The 21,546-nt window shown below is 42.2% G+C and overlaps 1 protein-coding gene across 20 annotated transcripts in view; it reads left to right on the top strand.

The window, feature by feature from the left end:
- The window catches only part of LOC122872884 (nuclear factor 1 X-type-like), a 110,780-nt gene that overhangs the window by 13,450 nt on the left and 75,784 nt on the right, over nucleotides 1-21,546 (top strand). The window contains exon 1 of one of the 20 annotated variants that reach the window (XM_044188955.1): nucleotides 20,611-21,162. The exons of the other annotated variants lie outside the window; for them this stretch is intronic. Within the exon in view, the coding sequence (XP_044044890.1) occupies nucleotides 21,160-21,162 (3 nt within the window). The 5' untranslated portion in view covers nucleotides 20,611-21,159. Of the gene's footprint in view, nucleotides 1-20,610; nucleotides 21,163-21,546 lie in introns of those variants that run through there. 20 annotated transcript variants of the gene reach the window in all.

The raw sequence follows: 21,546 nt of genomic DNA, 5'->3' as shown, positions 1-21,546 counted from the left end.
TTTTGTTTCTCTAGCAGCGCCGCGCTTTTTGCGCTGTTCATGAGTACATGTTTAAAGTTATCGTTTTTAAAGCAGCAGCATTTCTCAGATGCAGACATTCAGTTCAGTCAGTGCAGAGTTAACAGAGCAGAGCTGCAGGCGCGCCGAGCTGCAGCTTCAGGCCGCCGCAGGTCCGTTTTCCCCTCTGCCGCTCGGCTTATCACATCAGACACCGGACTATAAAGTCATTTTTCAGTTTAAGTATTTTACCATTGAACCCGTCTTTAAACATCAAGTTGAATATGACCTTTAAACATCAGTATCTGTCAGAAGGCAGTGTGGTATTTGTTTGTCTGAGGTCAAGAGCGTCCGTTAGTCAGGAGTTATACACAGCAAGAAACTTAATTATCAGTGTTATGCACTATAATTTTTACGCATTAATTTATAATGTGAAATTATAAAGCTGTTTAGCTCGAGCCCTGTGTGGAAAATCTTTCACTGAAGCAGGGAGGTCACGGCCTGCCGCCCTCCTCTCGTTTTCAGCGTTATACAGTTTTGCATTGGTATGTTACGGGATAATATTATAATATTTTTTACTAAATCTTTTTGAGATACTATTAGTCCTATATGCCATATGTGACGGAGCAGAGACATTGTAATCATCCAGTTCCTTAAACAGAACAGTGACTGATTTGACGAGCTCCGTGGAAAACATTATTTCAGGCCTTCATATGTTTTCTCTGACCGTAGCCTATACGGTTGTAAGAAACAAGAGAACAGCACTGCTCAAATGCAAAACAAGCCCTTTATTTCATCACATCTTTTTTTATTACTGTAACAGAGTCAGAAGCCGTGGCTGCAAAAATGGGCTGCACTTAAAACGCTTCTGTCTTTTTTCATTTCTCTTCCTTTTTATTTTCTCTTGACCTTTCTGGCGTCTGGGAGTTTCAAACAGTGAGGGAGACATTTTCTAATCAATAGTCTATTTGATTTTGCTCCGTAAAATAAGTCCAACAGCCCTACTGCATATTTAGCACAGATAATTTTCCAAGCCTGGTGGTATGAGGCAGAGGTCCGCATCGAGTTTCCTCTTTCTTTCCATTAATTAAAATTAATTGGCAGCAGATCCTCTCACACGAGCGCCCCGTGGACGCGTGCTGCCCATATGCGCCATACATATTGATCTGCTTAGGCTGCTGTTATTGCGTCTCCCGGTCCTGCTGAAGGATATCAAGCACAGCTGATTTGTTTGCAATCTCTCATATCTCTCTGAGAACTTGTGCTTGTATTTAGAGGATAAACGATAACAGCAGTCAAAAATTAACTTGGAAAACGTCCGTGTATCCTGCTTGTAGGTATAAGTGATAGGGCCTACGTCACTGTTTCACACCTGTAATTTAAACTCCACTTGAACATCCGCCTTTAATTTGCTTTAATCGCCTGTTTTAATGATCTGTGGTTTGAAGTTGCGAACTGCGGGATTGTTTGTGTTTCTTTATGCGTGTGTGTGTGTGTGTGTCCACACCCAGGCACACATGGATGAATTATTCTAATGTGCATATCTACCCATGCTGCTATTGTTGTCCTTTGACTCCATTAAGACTGTGTTCTTCTTTCTGAGTCATGTAAATAATGCACAAATCACAGAAAACGTGCAAAACCGGTGTAAACAATCTACAATGTATTATTAATGCTGATAAAAGCTTTGCTGGAATGGCCTGGTAGGTGACGGACACAATCAGCCAAAAGTGGCGCACGTGCACTTGCCAAACAGCACGGGGAGTTTTTTTTTTTTTTGTTTTTTTTTTACGGGCGACGTGGCATTGTTTCACATCCCTGTGACGGAAATGAATTTGCATAAAGTTTTAATGCGTTTTGAAGGTCGCGGAGGCGTCGGTAATTAAAACTTTTATGTGCTGCTTTTTGAAATCAATTATTTCAGACTCCACTTAAGTCCCGCTTATCCAAATGAGATGTGGGCTGATACAGCGCGTCTCACAAACACTGCCAACTTTTGAAGCTTTGCTGCAAACTGTCTCCCTCTCTGAGATGTTTAACACTGTGCGGGAGATTGTTTAACTATTTGCCGCACAGGTTTTTAAAACAAATCAAAAAAAAAGTTTTTATTTGCTTTCTCGATTCTTGCTCGTAAGAGCTTCATGTCCAATGATTTGTAGTTTTAAAGTGTTTTTAGATTTGGCGATAAAATGAGCCCTTGAAATTCGCTCAGCCGTGCAAATTGGCAAAGCACTTGAAAGTATGCAGTGAAAGCCATACATACTGTAGCCATGCCATACAGCCATAGCAACAGAAAAAAAAGTGGTATCTTTGGTGATGGAGATAAAGGCACTTATCTCAACAAAACGGTGTTTGTAAATCAGTGCATATGGAAAGGCATAAAGACTGTGTATGTGTGGAGTCCACGCAAGCAGCTTCTATATATTGTCCTAAATATCTTCTTAATCAAACACATCTTTCTTTGAGTTAAGTTTTGCTTTATTTTGGCTTCCTGTTTTCACCCATCAGTCACCAGACTCAATTAATTAAAATTCACATTCAAGGCCTGAGTCCACACCAGGCTGTCATAGCTGTCCGTGTGTGTGTGTGTGCGCGCACGTGCATGTGTACAGTACTTGTGTGTTTATTACTCCTGCCTTGTTTTGGGCCGATGGCTCTCCTGCGTCAGCCCTCGGTTCTGGTTTCACTGGGACCGGACAGTGACGGCCACAGTGCTGGTGTAAACCGAGGTGGGCCTGCATGATCTGGTAACATACCAAGCCTTACCGGCATCACTTTGCACCACACACACACACACACACACACACACACACACACACACACACATACACATACGCACACACTAATCCTGCTCACACAGAGCTAGTTGGTAGGCACAGCACAGGCAGTGGAGAATAGGTTTGCTGTAGTGGACGGTAGGCAGGGTAAAAGTGGCCTGCCAACTGTGCCAGGAAGACAGGCAGACAGGCAGGCAGTGGGTTGCAGGCAGAACCCAGGGGTACATTGTGTTCTTTTTACTTATTCATCCTTTCTGCTGGAGGCAGACCAGGTCCACCTTACACTGCTTGGCCCAGAGTGAGAGCTTGTAGGCAGGGACGGAGGGATGGGATGGAGGAAGGAGTGCAGGGAAGTGGGTAATGGCACAACATGTCCATGTCACTTAAACAGTGTCTGAATAAATTTTGATTACATGGAAAGAAAAAAAAAGTGCTTGATTTGTGTGAGGGATGTGTTGACTCTTGAGGTTTTTAAAACGCTTAAATCGAGTTCATCTCTAGTTCAAATATTTTAAATCACACATTGTGCACCATGTTTGTCAAGAGTTACACGTGCGCATATATGAAAATGTTGGTTTTTGTTTATAGCATTTTAAATATGTGCTATAGAAGAGCCTGCATAAGACCCAGAGCAAAACCCTGAGGTAGCTTGCGGACGGTCCCCCTCTGCGTCTGTGTGTGTGTGTGTTTGTGTGAATGTGTGTGACTCTGTCTTGTAGGTCAGTTAAATCCGGCACTGTGGTGCTCTGCTCATCCCTTATCTGTGCAGTCTTCCTGACCGCCCATAGAAAATGGATTTATCATGCTTAACTGAGGCAATTGGCACAACAGGGTGATAGGTGGTTGTCCCCTGGATGGATGGGCATGTGTGTGTGTGTGTCTGTGTGTGTGTGTGTGTGTGTGTGTGTGTGTGTGTGTGTGTGTGTGTGTGTGTGTGTGTGTGTGTGTGTGTGTGTCTGATAAGTGTGTATCCATGTGAATATGTGTAGCCCCCCTCCCACCTCTGTCCTCTGCCTCCTAGTGTGGATTAGGTTTAGGCTGATCTGTGGCCAGTGGAAGCAGGCGGCCCCTATAGCAGTCTTATGTTGGTCTGTGATATAGTTGTTTTTACTGAGGCATACGGCACACGCATGTACGTGCAAACACATACACACACACAAAGGCGCACTTATCTGAAATCAGACTGAACACTCACGTATGTTATAGACAGATAGACAGACATATGGTGGAGGCGCAGCAGAGTCGCAGTCACCTCAGTGGCCTGATACTGAGAACATCTCTCTCAGTTTGGCCTTTGCCAGCTATTGTCATGAGAATAGAATGTACTCCAGAACTAAATATATGCAATTATCGCGCAGAGCTTTTGTTGTTGCAATACTCACTACCCGATATAATTTTATTTTTGGCAGCGGGTAAGAATAAGGTGCGTAATATGAATGTGTGATTGACTGATAATTGCATATCCTCCCGGTGCAAGACTGCTATAATTTTTTCTCAAGTTTAAAAATCAAAGGTGTGACAACTAGCAGTTTACAGACATTTACAGTGAAAAGACTTCAGTTTGCATGCAAGTGATGAGACGATCAGATAGTGGAAACATGAGGCACACACAAGAAATCGAGGGATGAGAAGATACAAGAGCCAAAGTACTGTGCTCTTCATGCAGCTGCTTTGGACAGACTCCCCTTCACCTTCATCCTGCTCCTCCTCTTCCTGCACCCCTTACACCTCCTCAATCAGCTCCTTTTAAAAGAGAAGTAACGGTTAGTGAGAGATCTGCATTGTTCAAGGATGAGCTTCAGTTGTTGTTGTTTGTCTCTCCCTCTCAGCTTGTTTCTCTGTCTTTCTCCATCCCCCTCCTCTGTCGCCCGTTGGTGTGTTTTTCGTTCTTTTTGATTTTCTCTGAGGCTTTTTTGTTGGGGTAACCCCACTGAATGGGACAATGCAGCCTAGCGTGAAATTAAAGCTCTTAGTTAGTTTGGAGTTGCTCAAAAGAGGATTTTACACATGCATGCATTCATACACCCTCCCATACGCTATAGATATAGCTAATTAGAGGAAGTACACCCTATGTCGAGCATCAAGGGCCCAATTAAAAGAGTAGGGGAAACCTTGGTGCGCAAGATCTAGGCCAAATCAGCTCTGTGAATGCATTTCTAGGCCTTGTGTGTGAACAGCATGTCTGCTGTCTTAATCCAGGCGGGAGAATATGGACAAGACCGATATGAGAAACGCACAAGTTTCATTAACATATGCATGTCACGCATTCAGTAAGTAAATCAAGAAAACAGTGGGATTGATCATCCTGACAGGCGAGCATCTGATTCAAAACAGATTGGGCTGCTCTTGCTGACTCTTCCAAGTCTCATTTTGGAAGTAGTCTCCAATGAAATGTCTGTCATGCATGCACATTACAGTTTTTGTTGTTCATGTCAAAGGCATTTATTTATTTGGCATTAATTTTACATGGAGTCTGATGACAGTTTTGCTTTGTCAAATACGTTTGCACAGTACTAAAAAGCATAAAGCATTAAAAAGTTAAATAGTGGCCTTTTGGAATAAAAACAGCCAAAGCAATTACTAATTACTGTTCTGCATGTAAAGCGTAACTTGTCTTGATATATTTACTTTATATTGTAGTTGATGGGAATACATAGGGCAGACTGTATAGCCATGACACCCCACTGTGTTGAATGATACCTAAGGTCATTTATTTTTTGCCTGCACTGTGTGTGTGTGTGTGTGTGTGTGTGTGTGTGTGTGTGTGTGTGTGTGTGTGTGTGTGAGGCGGACTAATATAGAGCAGCAGCAGTCCACATCGCCTGAGGGAGTGATAGCTGAAATATCCACCAGACCTAATAAATGCATCTGATACTTGACGCAAAAGCAGCACACACACACACACATGCCTTTGTTCAGCCCTATTTCCTCAATGTAACTACTGGTCATAGAGGCCTGCAGTCCCAGCAAGGGAGCCAGTGAATCCAGTTAGTGAGTCAGACTTAGTGGAACAAAGTGTGCTGCTCTCTGATCCTCTCTCTCTCTCTCTCTCCCATTGAGAGCGCTGGCAGCTCGCCAGGGGTGGAAAAATCTATAAGCCATTGCGTAATATACCATATCTTTACCTTGGTTGAACCCTGCACAAGATCCACAGCTGTGAGCGCATAAACAGAGAAATGAGTGTGTTCATGCCTCTGTGTGTGTGTGTGTGTGTGTGTGTGTGAGAGAAAGAGAGAGAGAGAAGGAGACAGACAGAGGGAGAGAGAGACACACAAGAGTGGCTTCTTTGTGGCCAGTTTTCAGTGTGTACCCTCATATTAACAGTATCACACCACTTTGATCAAATGCTGCTGACAAAATATTTTCCAAAGTAGACTGAGCATGGCGTTCTGATCACTTTCTGGAGTGTTATGCCAAGAGGAAAGTAAGCTGAGGCCATATAAAATGTATCTGTTTTTGAGGCGGGTGATGTTAAAAATGGAAATCAAATTAACTTCATATTTTGTTTTAATGACATATAAACTCCATGGCAACACCATCATGCTTCCAAAGCCAGTGACATAAGTAATATTCACTACTGGAGTTACTTGTTCTCCGTGCATATCTTTAGAATGGAAATTAATGTGCAAGGCCGCAGGCTGAGTGGCTACCAGGCCTTTCATGTTCGGCACTCCTCTTCTTTTCATGAGATCTGGCTTCGTTGTTTCGATGTGTTTGGTGCTGCGTTCGTTCAAGTGCAGGCCTCTCTTGCGGTCACCATCTGCACCTGAAGCTTCTTCGGGAGCTGTGAGTGTTTGAGCTCCTGAGGGAGGGAGTGTAATGTTTTTATTGGACGCCTTTATAGTAGGCCTTAGTCACTGACTTTTGAAACTTTTCTGTTGAGTGTTTCGATACTGTAAGTTTATGGGTATCATCTCTGTAATTGCTCTTCTCTCACAGACAGACACTGACACACACATACAATATGTTGAGCTGCACTTTGCCCCACAAAAAAGGTAGACAAAAACAATAATAAGCTGCTCACAGTGTGTGGATCCCTGTATGATAATTTAAATGAGATGAAATGCCAAACGCTGTCTCCAATCAGTTCTCATCTTCTCTAATACGATCTACTCAGCCAGTGATATTGGCCATCCAAATGTCACATGCTTGGACTGATTCGTTTTTGATGGTGGTGATTATTATTAAATGGTCTGTAATGACTACTGATAATCCCCATGTGCAGCCGGGCACCCTGCATTCGCTGAGAGGCAGTTGTTTGTTAATGCACCACTGAAACCTAAAACACATACAGATGTGTGTGGGACAAAACCACAAACTCAATTGAGAGCCCTGCCATTGTTTTAGTGCATGATCATGCTTAATTTTTACCGGCATGCCTATGGAAATTTTTCAACAAACGTGCAACTTTTCAGCAAAGAGCCCCCATATTAAATTCATTTACTTTCCTCCCCCACAGCTACACAGTGTAAAGGGTCAAACTGTGTTAGTGTGGTGAGGGTGGTTTAGGCCTGGGGGGGTTGAGGGGAGCAGCTGTATGAGGGAGGTAGCTTCAATAGATGGGATAAAGTTGGGTTCACCTTGTGTAGTGCATATGTATTTGTGTGTGTGTCTGTGTGTATAATGTGTGGATGGGTGTGAGGCTGACTGCTGATATGTTTGTGTTTATTGACTCAGAGAGACGGGCCGTGGCTGCGTACACAGCGGTGTACGGGTGGCAGGGGTCCAGGCTTGGGGGAAACGTGTGTGTTTAAAGTACACACAGGCCTAATTATGCTGATTTAAGCATTCTTGCGGTCCTCCCTCTGGCTTGTGGTGAGTTAACTGGCACAGGGGCGTCCAGCAGAGAGAGAGGGAGGGAGAGAGAGGGAGGGTAAAGATAAAGAAGACAGGGGCAGAAAAGGGAGGCTCAATAAAGAGATTTATGAAAAAAAGAAGAAGAAAGAGAGAAAGAGAAAAGGTGGTAGTGGGCTGCAACACGGTGAGAGTGACTACGCTGAGAAAAATGTTGTCCCAGACACTGGTGAAACAGAGGAAAAACATACACTGTCGTCAAACTTCCTGGCAGGTTTTTTCCCTCCTCACATTGGGGTTAAGAGCGCGCCCGCTCTTCGTATTTATTTTTATATTCAGATGTTATGGATTGCTCCGGGAAAAGGCCGTCCCTTTTCCCAGCAAGAGGAATTAATACTGTTTGAATGTTCTCTCTGGAGTCTAAAAGGAGGAATTTTGCAATGGAGTTTGGGAGTGAAAACCTGACCACTGCTAAATAAACAAACTAGGGATGATTAAAAACTGACCCTTGTGTGTTGACTCTCTGCTTTCTGGCCTGTGTGTGTGCACCTGTCTGCTGACGTTTTATGCTCATGCATGTACCATGCAGTTAACAGCGTATGTATGCAGAAAGCGGGAAACATTAGGGAAAACCCACATGAAAATAATTTCAGTTAAATTATAGAGACAGCTACACAGGTGAGTCTCATGAAGGTGAATGCAACTTAGCAATATGTGCCAATATATGCACATGCACGAACAATTTGGTTCACACTACACATGCTTTAGTGTGTTTCTGTTTGTGGTGTCTTATGTGTTTTTGCCTGTTTCAGACAAAATTCAGAAAATAAAAAAAGCCAGCAACTTTTTAGGCAAAAGGCTCGCACAGGTTCCTTCTACGACAGAGCAGAGATTGATGACGTTGGTCAGTGTGTATTCAAGCCGCCTTTCATGCAGGTGATAAAATCCTGCTGGAGAGGCAGGCGGGACTGCTCTGTGTCTCTGGGTTCATTCGCTGCACTGTATGAGAAAGGATCAACCAACACCAAAGCTCACATCTGAAAATATGCTCTCACTTTCCTTACTCTTCATTCCTATCTATTTTTCTCTCTGTCTGTCTCTTTCCCAAAACCTCCCTCTTTCTTTTGCTCTTTAAACATGTTTGCTTATCTTTGCCTGCTTTTCTCTATCTCACTCTCTCCCCATCTCTCTTAACTCTCCCTACTCTCTCTCTCTCTCTCATTGTGTCTTTTATTTCAACCGTCTCTTTCTCCATTTTACCTCATTCTTTCCAGCCCCCTCCGCTACTCCTCTCTTTCATTCCCTCAGGAAGAGCCACAGTCTTATCTGGGATATGTTGGATTTGGTGAGCTTAAAAGCCACTTTACTAACTCCCTGTCAGCCTCTCCTGAGTACAGCGCAGGCTATCTAAAACAATTTCACCATTTGCCAGGCTTTGCCCGCTGGAATGCTGCTCATCGGGCAACTTTTTACTCCCTATCGCCTCTTAATGCTAATCCTCTACCTGACTCTCCATCTACTAGATTCCACCCTCCTCTACCTTCTCTTTTTCTTCCTCTGCTTCTTTTCTGTTCCTCCACTGAAATGTTTGATATACACATATTGGGTTTCTTTGGAGATGTGATGGAATGCTAATGTATCATAACCATATTACAGTTCTTAGAGGAGGCAAATGGTGCCAAATGCTATCTGGAGAATCAAATCTCTCTGCTTCTCTCCCCTTCAGATTGAAAAACGGTGTTCCCATTTTGATTTTTATCTCTGGAAATATATGAAGCTGAAAGCCCTTCTAAAATGTGATGAAACAATGGCGTTGTTGTATTCAACAATGCAGTTTCTCCAGGAATTGGAATGCTAGCCTAAATAAAGATCAGGCCAAATCCTATTTTGCATCAAATTTTTTTTGGCAGCCTGAGCACTTGAATATTGCCCACAACATTTTCATGTAGTTTGCATATAGTGCTGTTACAATTTGGTTGTCACAGTTTAAAGTAAAATAATGTTTTTTAACTGCACTGATATTTGGAAAACAAAATATTTATTTAAATGTTTGAAGAGTGTAACCAAATGATAAGTGAAAATCCAGGAAAGATCCTAACAGGATACGAAGTGACCTGGGGCAGGCCCTCTCAGGCGTGTGGCAGGCAAACTGGAGTGAGGGATTTGCTCGTTTTATTATTAGGGACTGTGTGTGTTGTTGATGGAGCAGCTCCATCCATGTTGACTCACAGAGAGACAGCGGTGATGGCTACACTGAGCAGGGGTGTCAGGCTTGGCTGATGACTCCAACTCCATAAACAGCACTGCAAAGGCAAACCCTTCTTGGTGTATATGAGTCTGTGTTTGTGCATTTGTGTGGATGTGTGGATCTGTGTGCGTGTGTAGGCCGTACTGCATTTACATGTGTGTGTGTGTGTCTACACTGTGTGCGTGTGTGTCTGTTGCAGTCCTGACAGCCAAGAAGCCTCAGCAGCATCTGACGTGGCAGCTCTTGCTGCTTTCAGTCCAGCTCTCTCCTTCTGGCTCACTTTTCTGTGATACTATCTTTTCATACAATCACATGTTTATAAATGGAGACTGACTGGTATTTCATACCGGACCAGTTTTGCTGAGAGTTGATAAACACTGTACTATTCGCTGCAAATTAACACGGCACGAGTAGAATATTTATTGCAGTTAAGAAATGTATCGTTTATTTTTCAATGAGACAACAGTAAAGCTGAGCAGGATACTGAGTAAATGAGAAAAAGTAAAAAAAAAAATCTGTCAGGATTCAGTTTGAGGCCAGCAAGGGCACATTTGGTTACACGTATACAGTATTTCACTTTCTTCCTTTCTATTTTCATTTCAAGGTAGCTAAAGGCCAATACAAAATACTACCTATAAATATACCAGATGCAAGCTATTAAGTAGTTGTCACTCATTACCATATACTGTAGCATAAAAAGCATATACTGTTGTTTTGTTTTTGAATTACGCAGGTTTACAATAGCTGTTGCACTCAAGAAATGAGAGTGGAGATAACTGCTTTTCACTCACATTTTCCGATAATGTGAAAAATAAAATACATAAGCACCACGCATAAATCCAACACTAACCTAATTTGAAGCTTAGATCAGTGATACAGCACTTTTTTTTGTTCCCTCCTCCTTTTTCTCTCCCTGGCCTGTTTGTGAGGTGCGAGGTGGGTTTCCTCCATTTTATGTCCCCTCTGAGGACATGTACTTATGGCCGTCTGCCTGTGGTACTGTGGTGTTCCTGAGGTCTGTGCGAGGTGGTAGTTTAGGCTGGGGAAGCCAGCTAGCGTGGTCACAGAGGAGATAACTGCACACACACTCTCCCAGAGGCGCCCGTCTGCATCGTGTGTCTGTCTGTCCTCCCCATTGCTTTGTTGGAAGATACATCTTTAAAAAAGGAAAGCACTGGTTTAAGAGGATCAAAGTTTCAAAATGATTTAGTTGTTGTGTGTGTTCGCACGTGTCCTCATGTGTTTGTGAGTGTGTGTGTGGCTGTGAAGGCTCTTTGTTTCTCGCCTTGCATGTGTTTGTGTGTGTCCTCTGTTTCTTCCGGCCTGGCATGGTGCTTGCCCTACAGGGAATGCCACTCAAAATGGGCAGAGCGACCTTTAACCCTCACACTGCCAGCTCAGAGTCAGGGATAACTTGCTGCCATATCAAGAGCCTGTCTCCCTTTGACCCAAACTCTGTCATGCGTAGCAGAGATTAAGACCCGGCTCTCAGGAAGCCATTTGGAACAGACACCTTTTAACCCTAATGGGATCAGAGTTGCATATGAAGCCACTTGGAGCAGCCACCCACTCTTAACCCCTAACACTACCAAATCAGCACAGACAAGGCAGAGTGCACAGGCAAAGACCCAGCTCATATCATGCCACAGGGAGCGGGCACTGTTTAACCCTCGCAGTGCCAACTCAGCACAGGCAAAACTCCAGCTCACATGATAAGCAGAATTAAATCCACAAGCTTCAGTGTTCCTGATAGTGAGCTCACTCATGCGGAAATAGGATGCTAATGTAACAGGGTTGGCTTCCCATGCCACAAACACTTGCAATGTTTTAATTGTAAATGATAAATTGTGGTTTAAGACGTTTTGTACTTTTTCTTATCGAGAACTCGCTTTTATGTGTATGGGGTTGTAGGAAGTCACACTTATAGCTCAACCCACTTTAACTTGTTTGGGTTTTTTTTACGTGAAGCTTCATGGAGAATAAATTACTTCTGTGGAGATTTGACATGATTCAAAATTTCTATTGTGTCTCCACAAATGTCACAAAGAAAACAGCTATGTTTCTAGCTTGATAACCATAAAGTCATGAGTTGTAACAATAGGTTTAAAAGTCTTTCATAAAGCCCAGTGTGGTAGAATCTCATCTCATGGTTAATAATTCTTCAATCACCAAGATTGGAATCAGTAGGGTTTCACCCATCGCTCATGAATTTGCTGTGTGCTGCAATGTTAAATTGGAACAATACATTTCCTGCCGTACTTTTCAAAATATGCAAGCATGTAAACATGACCTAACACATGTTTAAAACACCTCACCTCCAGTATTCTTTTCTTGTGTGAAGGGAGTGTTTGTGCGCTCCACTAACGCCCTGCTCAACAATCAAGGAAGCAATCAAAAATAAGGAATAGAGTCACAGTGAAGGTATGGATAAATGTGCCAACTAGCTTCTTGCAAATTATAGCCATTTAATACTTAACACTGACAGATGATATAATGGTCTCAGCAGATAAATAAAAAGTATAATTTATAGAAGAGATACTTCCCCTTTAAGGGAAGTGCCAGGGCATGAGTTGCGGCATGAGTGGCTATGTGTGTGTGAGAGAGAGTGAAAGATAGAAGAAGAAGAAGAGAGAAAGGGTAAAGGGAGTTTCTGCACTTGCCTGTCTGGCAATGGCTGAGGAATGAGTGTACAAGTTTGAGTCTGGATGAGACAAGCTGTGTGATAGAGAGGCAGCGAGAGAAGGAAGGGGAGAGGGAGTTCCACAGTGAAAGGAGTGAGGGGGAGCGGAGTGAGAGATGCTGGAAGATGGATAGCAATCGAGATAGAGAGAGCGCAGGCCAATGGTAGAAGTGAGAGGGTGAAGCAGCAAAAAGCAGAGGGAGGGATGGTTGAAGTGCAACAACAATATGGAGTACAGGAAAGGGAAAAAGTGTTAGAGAGAAAGAGAGAAGGATTGCAGAGTAAGAGGTGAAATGTATAAATGAAGGAATGGAGGAGTAGGTGACGGTGGTGGGGGGCACAGAATGAATGTGTGAGTTAGGCTAGTGGTGAAGCATTTGCATAAAGGGTGAGGGCACTCTGCCCGGCTTTGGGGAGAGGTTGGCATCTCGCCTTGCCGACTGGCAGAACGAGGACCAGGGAGGAATAAAAGAATGAGGGGGAGAGAAAGAGTGAGAGAGAAAGTCTCTCAATAGTGCATCTCTTGTGTGAGGAGAAGCAGGCCTTGGCTGCTGTTGGAGCAGGGCATGGAAGGGAGGGGATATCAGGTTTCATTATCTGCTTGATTCCTGCTGTATTTGCTAACCATGAGGTTCAAAGCCCTCTCTGCAGCTGTAGGCAGGGCATGGTAGCCAGTGTGTGCCGTTGGCATGTGCCGACTGGAACACCGTAGGTGTGTGCAGCATGCACTTCCGTTAGGAGTGAGACAGAAAGTGCGAGACAGACGCTCTCCTTCCCTGTATAGTTGAGGCAGAAAGCTGCCACACACTGCCATCACCCTGAGCACACGCAAACACACACACACACACACACTCCAAGTATCACACTGTCTACTTGACCTTATCAGGAATGGCCGCCCTTGTCGAGGGGAAACGCTGCACTCTCAGTTTTACTGCGACGTCCTGTCGGAAAATGCCACACCAACATCATGTGTGTGTTTGAATCAGTTTGTGTGTGTGTGTGTGTGTGTGTGTGTGTGTATTTTCCATGGTGACGCTACAGAAACAGTTGTAATGTAAACACACATACAGTACACATGCAGTAGTCTATATGTATTCACTTAGCATGCATGTAATCCTATACCGCCCCATCTAGCTGCAGCCACATGTTGAAATGGTTTTATTAAATCATTGTTTGCAACATGCAGCACCAGAATCTCCTAATTTAGTTTGAAATCTATAATTTTGCCCAGTTTTATTTATACCACGATAACATCATCCCTAAGAGAAACATTCTTTGTAATTGACGGCACTGTTATCAAGATTAACATTCAGTTTTGCATTATAAGGAGTAAATGTATAATGTTTCACACAGCCCTCTTTGTTTTTCCCACAATACATTTTGGCGTACGCAGTGTTTAAGTTTTGAATTCTGTTCACTAAGTCTAAGCCAAAAAACCCCAAATATATTTAACAAATGATCTTCACAAAATGTATTTTTAAGTTGTCCAAATTGAATTCAGTTGTCCAAATATTTTCTGATGATAAACTGGGAATGTAACTCACTTGTGGGGTTACAGTTATGTTTATAATTAACTGTATAAGGTGAAATTTATGCATATGGGCTAAAGTCATAGAGAAACCACAAAAACCTCAAGAAAATCCTGGCTGAATACTTAAAAAAATCATGAAGAGCCCTTGATCTTATCTTTGATGTGCTTACATTTGAGGCTGAAACAGTCTGCCCAGACAAATCCATCGCACAAATGTGAAAGCATATCTGAGTATAAAATTACCCAGGTCTGCTGTCATGTCAGAAGCCCCAGCTTGCTATCAGTCCTTGTGTCTCCGGAGCTGTTTAAAGTTCGTTCGCTCTGTCTTTCCCTCTCAGCCTCATGCCACAAATGGCTTCCAGACTTTCACACATAGTAATGCTTCAGTGTGTAAACAGGCGTAATTACAAACGATGCGCAGACACACTTTTAACATCAATCTGTGCCGATGGGAGAAAGAGAGCGGGGAAGTTTTTTCCACTTCCAGGGAGTAGAATGGATGAAAAGGTTTTGAGCTGGATGGAAATGGAAGGACTGGCAGTGATGAAGTTAAGGAGGAAATTTTTAAGATGAATAATGTGGGTCTGTGTGTGAATGCATGTGTGTGGGCTTGAATAAGTGAATAAGTGAATGAAAGGGGAAGAAAAAAAGGACACATTTTTTTCTATTTCATGAGAGTTTCCAAGAAAATAGTAGTTTATGTCAACTTGTCCGTAATTATTTTATATCCTTGAGGCTTGTGAGGTTGCTAACCCATCACCTCTTAATGGCAGGGTGTTACCACTAGTCAGGCCTGCGCACCTTCCTGCACTCCTCATGGGAAAAAAATATGAAAACTTCGCTCAACCTGAAGGAACTTTTTTTTTTTCTCCTTCTGCTTCTTTTTTTTTTTAAACAGAGATGGCATTATGCCTGTACTGCATAAAAATGGTCCGCCGTCCCTGTTTTATGTAAAGTTTAGAACAGTGTGGCAAGTTTTGAAAAACATTTGATTTATATACAAAGCACAAACAGCTCAAGACACTTTAACCCAAATTATTCCAGACCATCTCGAGTGATCAGAGCACACACACACACACACACACAAAGGGAAAAAAGTTCAGATCGCTTACAGTCTTTCCCTTGCATCACCACAGTACTTGTCAAAATGTGATTTCACACAGCAGATGTCAAAGTTGAATTCCACTCGTTACACGTCCTGACACGCTGTAACCTTCATCAGCTTTTTGTGTGTGTGTGTATTTCCTACCTTTATCTTACAGGATCATCTTGAACAGAGTTAGCAAAAAACTGCGTGAGACAATTATAATTTCATCAGACAAATGTGGCCTACAGTTACATGCTTGTAGCATTATAAAAAAATTTGAATTAAGTTTAGCTTTTGTCTTTAGATTTTAAGAATAAATGTTGCTCAAATAAAATGCTGAAAGAAAAAAAGACTAATATATCCCTGGGTTTCCTATTCATCCAGCAAAGATATGGTAAAACAAATGTATTATTATTATTATAAAACATTTGATATATATATATAAATGAAATACAATTTATGAACATGTATTTACAAGGATGCAGCAATTTAAAACGATAATGACTAAAATGTTATGAATTTTCGAATGAAACTGCAAAAATGAAATGTTGGATCAAATTCTTGCATGAGTTAGAATTTGAATTAAATACTGTCCCTTTGTCCCTTCACTGTAGCAATTGTTTATATGTTTTAAAATGTATCCTAATTTTTGATGGTAAGAAATTTTAATTTTTAAACCAACTAGTTTAAACTTTAAACCAACATTTTTAAGGAATTTAGATAATTTAGGTCATGTTGGTGGTAACAATACAATAGTATAATATAGTATAATATCAATGGGAAATATGAACGGAGTGTATTTATTAATATAATTTAAAGGAGACCTGTTGTAAGGCTGTTATTTATTTATTTTTAATGTGTTTTTTATTTATTACTTCTACTCTATTCATTTTTAAATTCAATTTTGTCTTTTGTTGGAATCACAATTTAACAATAAAAAATGTTATTAATATAATGCCAAGTGCCTGAAATCGTCGTGTCTGCAGCCCAGTGAGAACAAATATAATGCCTGTTGACTCCCAACCAAGACGTCCTCACCGTGCAGGATGTGGCATCTGATCTTTCTTCCCACGTATCCTACGCAGATGTCAGCCCTTTGGCATTATTTGCATAGGCCCTACCTAAGATACCACGAATTCATCTCAGGTAATTGCTTATTAGAGCTGTTGACAATACTGTGGGAAACGCCCAAGTTACGGTTGGTAAAATCAAGTGTATGCAAATATAGTCCACAGACAGGAACTAATAGCCTAGTCCTTTTTTGCATAAAGGTGTTAGTGTATCTAAATATATTCACGCGTTAAGTAGGCTACATTAATAAAGCTGCAGTGACTGAAAGAGGAAAGCTGCATAAACGCTTTTGTACAAATGTAATTGATTTGTTTACTCTGGTTAATTATTGCCTTCACTGAGGTCATACTTTTAGAAAAACACAGTTTTTATTTATTAGCTTTACTAGGCTACTACCACACTCACCTCCTTTTAATTCCAGTTCGACTTTTAGTATTAATTTTGACCCTTTTTGTTCAACGTAGGCCGCACGGGACTGAGGCTGAGAGGAGACGGCTAGCAAAGCTCAAGTTCAGTTTCCTCTGCGTGGGGAAACATTAGATTTCAACATATCTGGTTCTTAGAGCAATTTTACTGTCAAGACATTTTGTTTAATTTAACGAAAGTAAAATACATAATTACAAACAGACGGATGGATGTTAACAACACCGTCCGTCTAGGTTAACAGACAGAGAAAGACAGCCGTTATTAGCCCAAACTCACGTTACACCGGGTATCGGGGAGATTATAATTTTCCGGTGAACACTGATTTAGGTAGGTTTCTTTTTTGCCTAGGTGAGAGTATTAATTTTATATTGTTTTATAAATGTAGAGACGTAGGGTGCAGACCGTTTTGAGCTGATGGACAGGCCATACAGAGGGGATTTGGTGTATCCCTCTATTAGTTACACAGATAATGTTAATATTATTTATTTATTTATTGGTGTTTAAATAGTAGTTTAATAATCAAAATAGCTAATTTTCACGATAGGACCTGCCCTGTGCTTAAAACCTGAATTTGGAACCATTTTACATATTCATTTTTAGGCCTAATTTTATAGCCACTACAGTGTGTTTCAAACAGTAGGACATTTAAGATATTATTTACTGCTACATACGTGGTAAAATGGTGTAATGGATGAATTTGCACTAAGCACTGTTTTTTAAAATCTCTGTTTTGTTGTTAATACCACCAGAGTCTTGAATGCAACAATTTCCGTTTTTATGGGTTTCCTTTGTCTTGTGTTTCTGGCTGTTCCTGCTGCTCCAAGCATGGCCTTGTTTAAAAAAAAAAACTTGAGGTAGTTTTCATGTCTCCTGCTCTCTGAGTTGTACCCTGTCAGGGCAGGAGGGGAGATTGTCTTGCCCAGGCTGGCGAACAAAGGTCGTTGTTTTCTGAAAGACAGAGCATGGCATGCAGAGATAAGATGAGCCCTTGCTCAAATTATTGCAGAGCAGATACCTGAAGAGTTCGGTGGCCGAGGCCCGAAAAACTGCCACCCTTCGTTCTGCCCCGAAGAACTCTGGGCAAACGGGAGAAGCCCTCTCTAATGAGCTGAGGGAAATGTGGGTTTGAAAATGTCAAAAAAAAAAAATTTGACACATTAAATAGTAGGGTGCCACACAGACTCATTTCTTGGCCAAAATCATAAAAGATCTTGCCTTAACTGCAAATTGTGCACAGACCTCAAAGCCTGTGTAATGCTGTTATGGTGTATAATTTTGTATTTGGTCCAGTTTATGATCATAATAGGCTTGGCAGTGGATTTAACTAAGTGATTTTAAAATGGGGGATTTTTTTGAAGGATTACGTATTTCATACAGATAGTATTTGCTTAATAATATGGATTCATTTGTAGTCTCATAAGAGGTTTCTGTCAGTTTGTCATCCTCTTTTTGTTATATAAAAAGTTAATATGAGTTATGTTACTGAAACAAATGTTGCAGGGCTGGAACTACAAAAGCAAATATGTTGCTAGTTTGAATAGACAAAGGAAAGGTTTGGATTTCCCTGATGGTGATCTTGGTTATTATCATTTTGCCTGTCAGGAATGGCTTGATGATATTACAGGAAGTGACAGTAACACTTGGCGTGTGTCACTTCTTTTCTTTGTCTGTGGTCCATTCATCCAAAAGTCTAGATCCCTTCAGTCTTTTCAAATAAGTGACAAACACACCTCCGTCATTATTCTTCAAAAACAAAAACAAACACACACATCCTCTTTAATTCCACCTCCTCATGTTCCTTTTGCCCATATTTTTTTCTTGCCTCCATCATCTTCTCTCATTCCCACATTTTTCACGTGTTCAGTGTGGCTGTGTGAGGCAGGCGTATGTTAGCATGAACAATCGGCGCCCGGCCCAGCTCGGCCTGGTCCAGATGGGGTCCGCACCCCCCCAGCAGTAGCAGTGACAAGCCAGTCAGCCAGCCAGTCAGCCAGCCAGGCAGCCAGCTAGCCAGCTAGCTACCCACCCGGATAGCCAACCAGTCATTCACCCAACCAGTCATGTAGCTTCTCAGCCAACCTAACAGCCAGCTCGCCAGCCAGTCAGTGGACCAGCCAGTCATCCAGGCTGCGGCTCCTCTGTCAGACACTGACAGAGGGAGCAGGCCAGGCTAAATCTGATGGTCCTGGGAGCCAACCAGAGGACTCTGGCCTTTGTGGAGCGTTCACACAGACAGCCTGTCCCGTTGCACAGCAGGGGGCTTCAACCCACAATCAAATGGCCGGGCCCTCAACTTTGCCACATGACAAGTTAGCTTTTTGTGGCTGCCCACTGCTGAGATTCCAGTTTTGAAAATGTCTCTATAATTCCTGTGAGCCCCATGGACTAATTCATGTAATTTGGACAGCATAAATGAGCAAATGTGTTTCTTTTTTGTAATTTGGAAGAAGGACATTTAAATGCACTTCTAATGAGAAGCGCGGCGCATACGTATTTGAGATTATATTGAATTGATCCATGGTGAGAGCTTGTGTCTCTCAAATATTTCTCCCATGGTGCACTGGGCACAGCTTGTCCCTCTGAGGTCATGTGGGTCAGCCAATGAGGACGAGACAATGAGCTTGCCAGGGCAGCTATACAGCCCTCACTTTCTGCTGCTGTTCAATCCCAATCATGTGTCATTGTGTACTTCATAATGCAATAAAATGTGCGCAATTTACTGGCTGCAGTAGGAAAGTACAATTCTTTTCGCTATTACAAAGACCAGCATATCTGAATCTGAAAGCATTAGATTAAGCTTTGTGAATTACAGGGAAGCGGTATAGCCTGTTTTAGATAGTTTCAATATCAGTTTGCCTTAGTAAACAGCTTAACATGTATAGGCTACTTACATGAAGCTGTCCACCGCAGCATTTTCAGCTGTCATTGTCCACCGAATCCTGTCTTTCACCCGCTAATGGGATTGCTCTCTAATTTGGTAACAGAAACTTTTAATGTGTTTCTGTGTATGTGCTGTTAGGGCTTTTAAAGTGGACTAACCAAAAAAAAAGTGAGGGAGAGAAAGGGCCAGTTTGGATGTGAGAGTGCATTTTGAAACAGGAGAGCATGTTTTTGGATGGTATTTTTTGTTGGGGGGGGGGGTAACAGGCATTTTCTTCCCCCTCCTCTCTTTGTTTGTGTGGTAAATCCAGGAGCAGCTGCTGGTCTCAGGGTCTAGTGGGATTTTGGGCCTGTGTTTTCTCATGCCATCCCATGCCAAGGTGGTGTAACGCGAGCAGAGAGAGAGGGAGAGAGAGGGGTGTTTCTAGAGGGGGAGGGTTTGGGGATGCAGTTGGAGAGCGAGCTGGTTTGTTGGGATGGCTGTGACCATGCTGGTGACGAAGGCGATGAAAGCAGGGGGGAGGGGGGATGTAGGGGGGCTTTAGAAGGTGGGTGCTGTCTGGATTGGATGCATGTAAAATTAATATCCTCTGGACTTTGCCTTTGCACTAGATTGGAACTTGTCTATTTGGCTAATGACGTGCCTTCTGCCTGCACCACACACAGTCCCCGTCTCTCCCCCTCCCTCCCTCCCTCCCTCTCTCTCTCTCTCTCTCTCTCTCTCTCTCTCTCTCTCTCTCTCTCCACTACCAGCCACCTACCATCCACCCCCCACCTCTTTGCTGCTCCCTCTGCCATCTCTCTCTTCCCTCCCTTTCAGCGCTGGGAGCGTGCGTATTGGCTGGGCTGTTTGAGACTCGGTGCCAAATAGGTGGGCCCTCTGCATGTTGGCACAGACTCAGTCAATGGTTAGAGAAGGAAAGTGGAGAGGAAGAGAGAAAGAGAGAGACAGAGTTGGAGAGAAAGAGGGGGAAAAAAGAAGCTGCACTCGGGTTTGCCAGCGGTCGTGCACACTCTTCCAACATTGATTCGGTCCTCTTGTTTTGTTTTTTTTTTTCTTCTTCTCCTCCGTCCGCACCCCCCTTGTCCAGCTCTCTCTCCCTCTCCGTAAGTCTTATGCAGATCCTAGAGAATTGAACCAATAGCACGTGCCGCTTTGCCAAGCATTTTTTTTTTTGTTTTTTCATCAAGATATTTTTTTCTACATATTTTTGCAAACAAAGAGGCTTGTTTAAGTTTTTGACAATTTTATCCTTTTTGCTGCAATATCTGTTTTATTTTGTTCGTGCAGGTCCAGCTCTTTTTTTTTTTTCATAAATTCTTGCAGTCAGAGAGATTGCTGAACTTCTCTACACTCTCCTTCTGTTGTGCTCTTGAACAGCACCTCTTCTGCAGCTCCTGCTACAGTACCTCCTGTGTTCCTGTGCTGGTATTACACTGAGCCCCCTTGGCCTGTCTCCTCTTTCTCAGCTTTTTTCCCCCCTGCTGCTTTTATTGGACAGTTTCTCAGCTTCTCTTTTTGCTTAAATTTTTTTCCTCAGTCTTTTGTTTTCTAATATATGCGGCATTACTTCAGCGTCTTTTGACTCAAGAATCCAGTTACTGTCCTGGTGGTGTATTTTAAGTTTCTTTGCAATCGGCGGGGTGAATTTATGATGAGAGAGCAAAATGGTAACTACCGTGTTATTCTTGTTTTATTCATGTGTTTTGTGATGACGACTGTTATTAGATAATTGTGAGTGCGGACGCAGTTGTGTAATTTATGGACAAATATTTAATGTTTAATTTTAATAATTAATTCATTAGAATTTGGTATGTGAGTTCTATCAAATTATTTCAGTGTTGTTTGCATTATAATTTTAGTTCATGTAGTCGGTCTGCATTATGTTTTATAAATGCTACAAGTTTTTACTGTTTTCCAGATGTAGATATATAAATGTTTTCTAGAATTAATACTGTTTTTGTTGTAGTTTTGTAATGGGTAAATGCAAGTCTGGCAAAACTGAATTTATAACTAACACATTTGTTTATATTTATTTATTTAGGCAGGCACAT

Source organism: Siniperca chuatsi, linkage group LG3, assembly GCF_020085105.1.
Source record: "Siniperca chuatsi isolate FFG_IHB_CAS linkage group LG3, ASM2008510v1, whole genome shotgun sequence".
Lineage (NCBI taxonomy): Eukaryota > Metazoa > Chordata > Actinopteri > Centrarchiformes > Sinipercidae > Siniperca > Siniperca chuatsi.
This window is presented reverse-complemented; position numbering and strand designations above follow the sequence as displayed.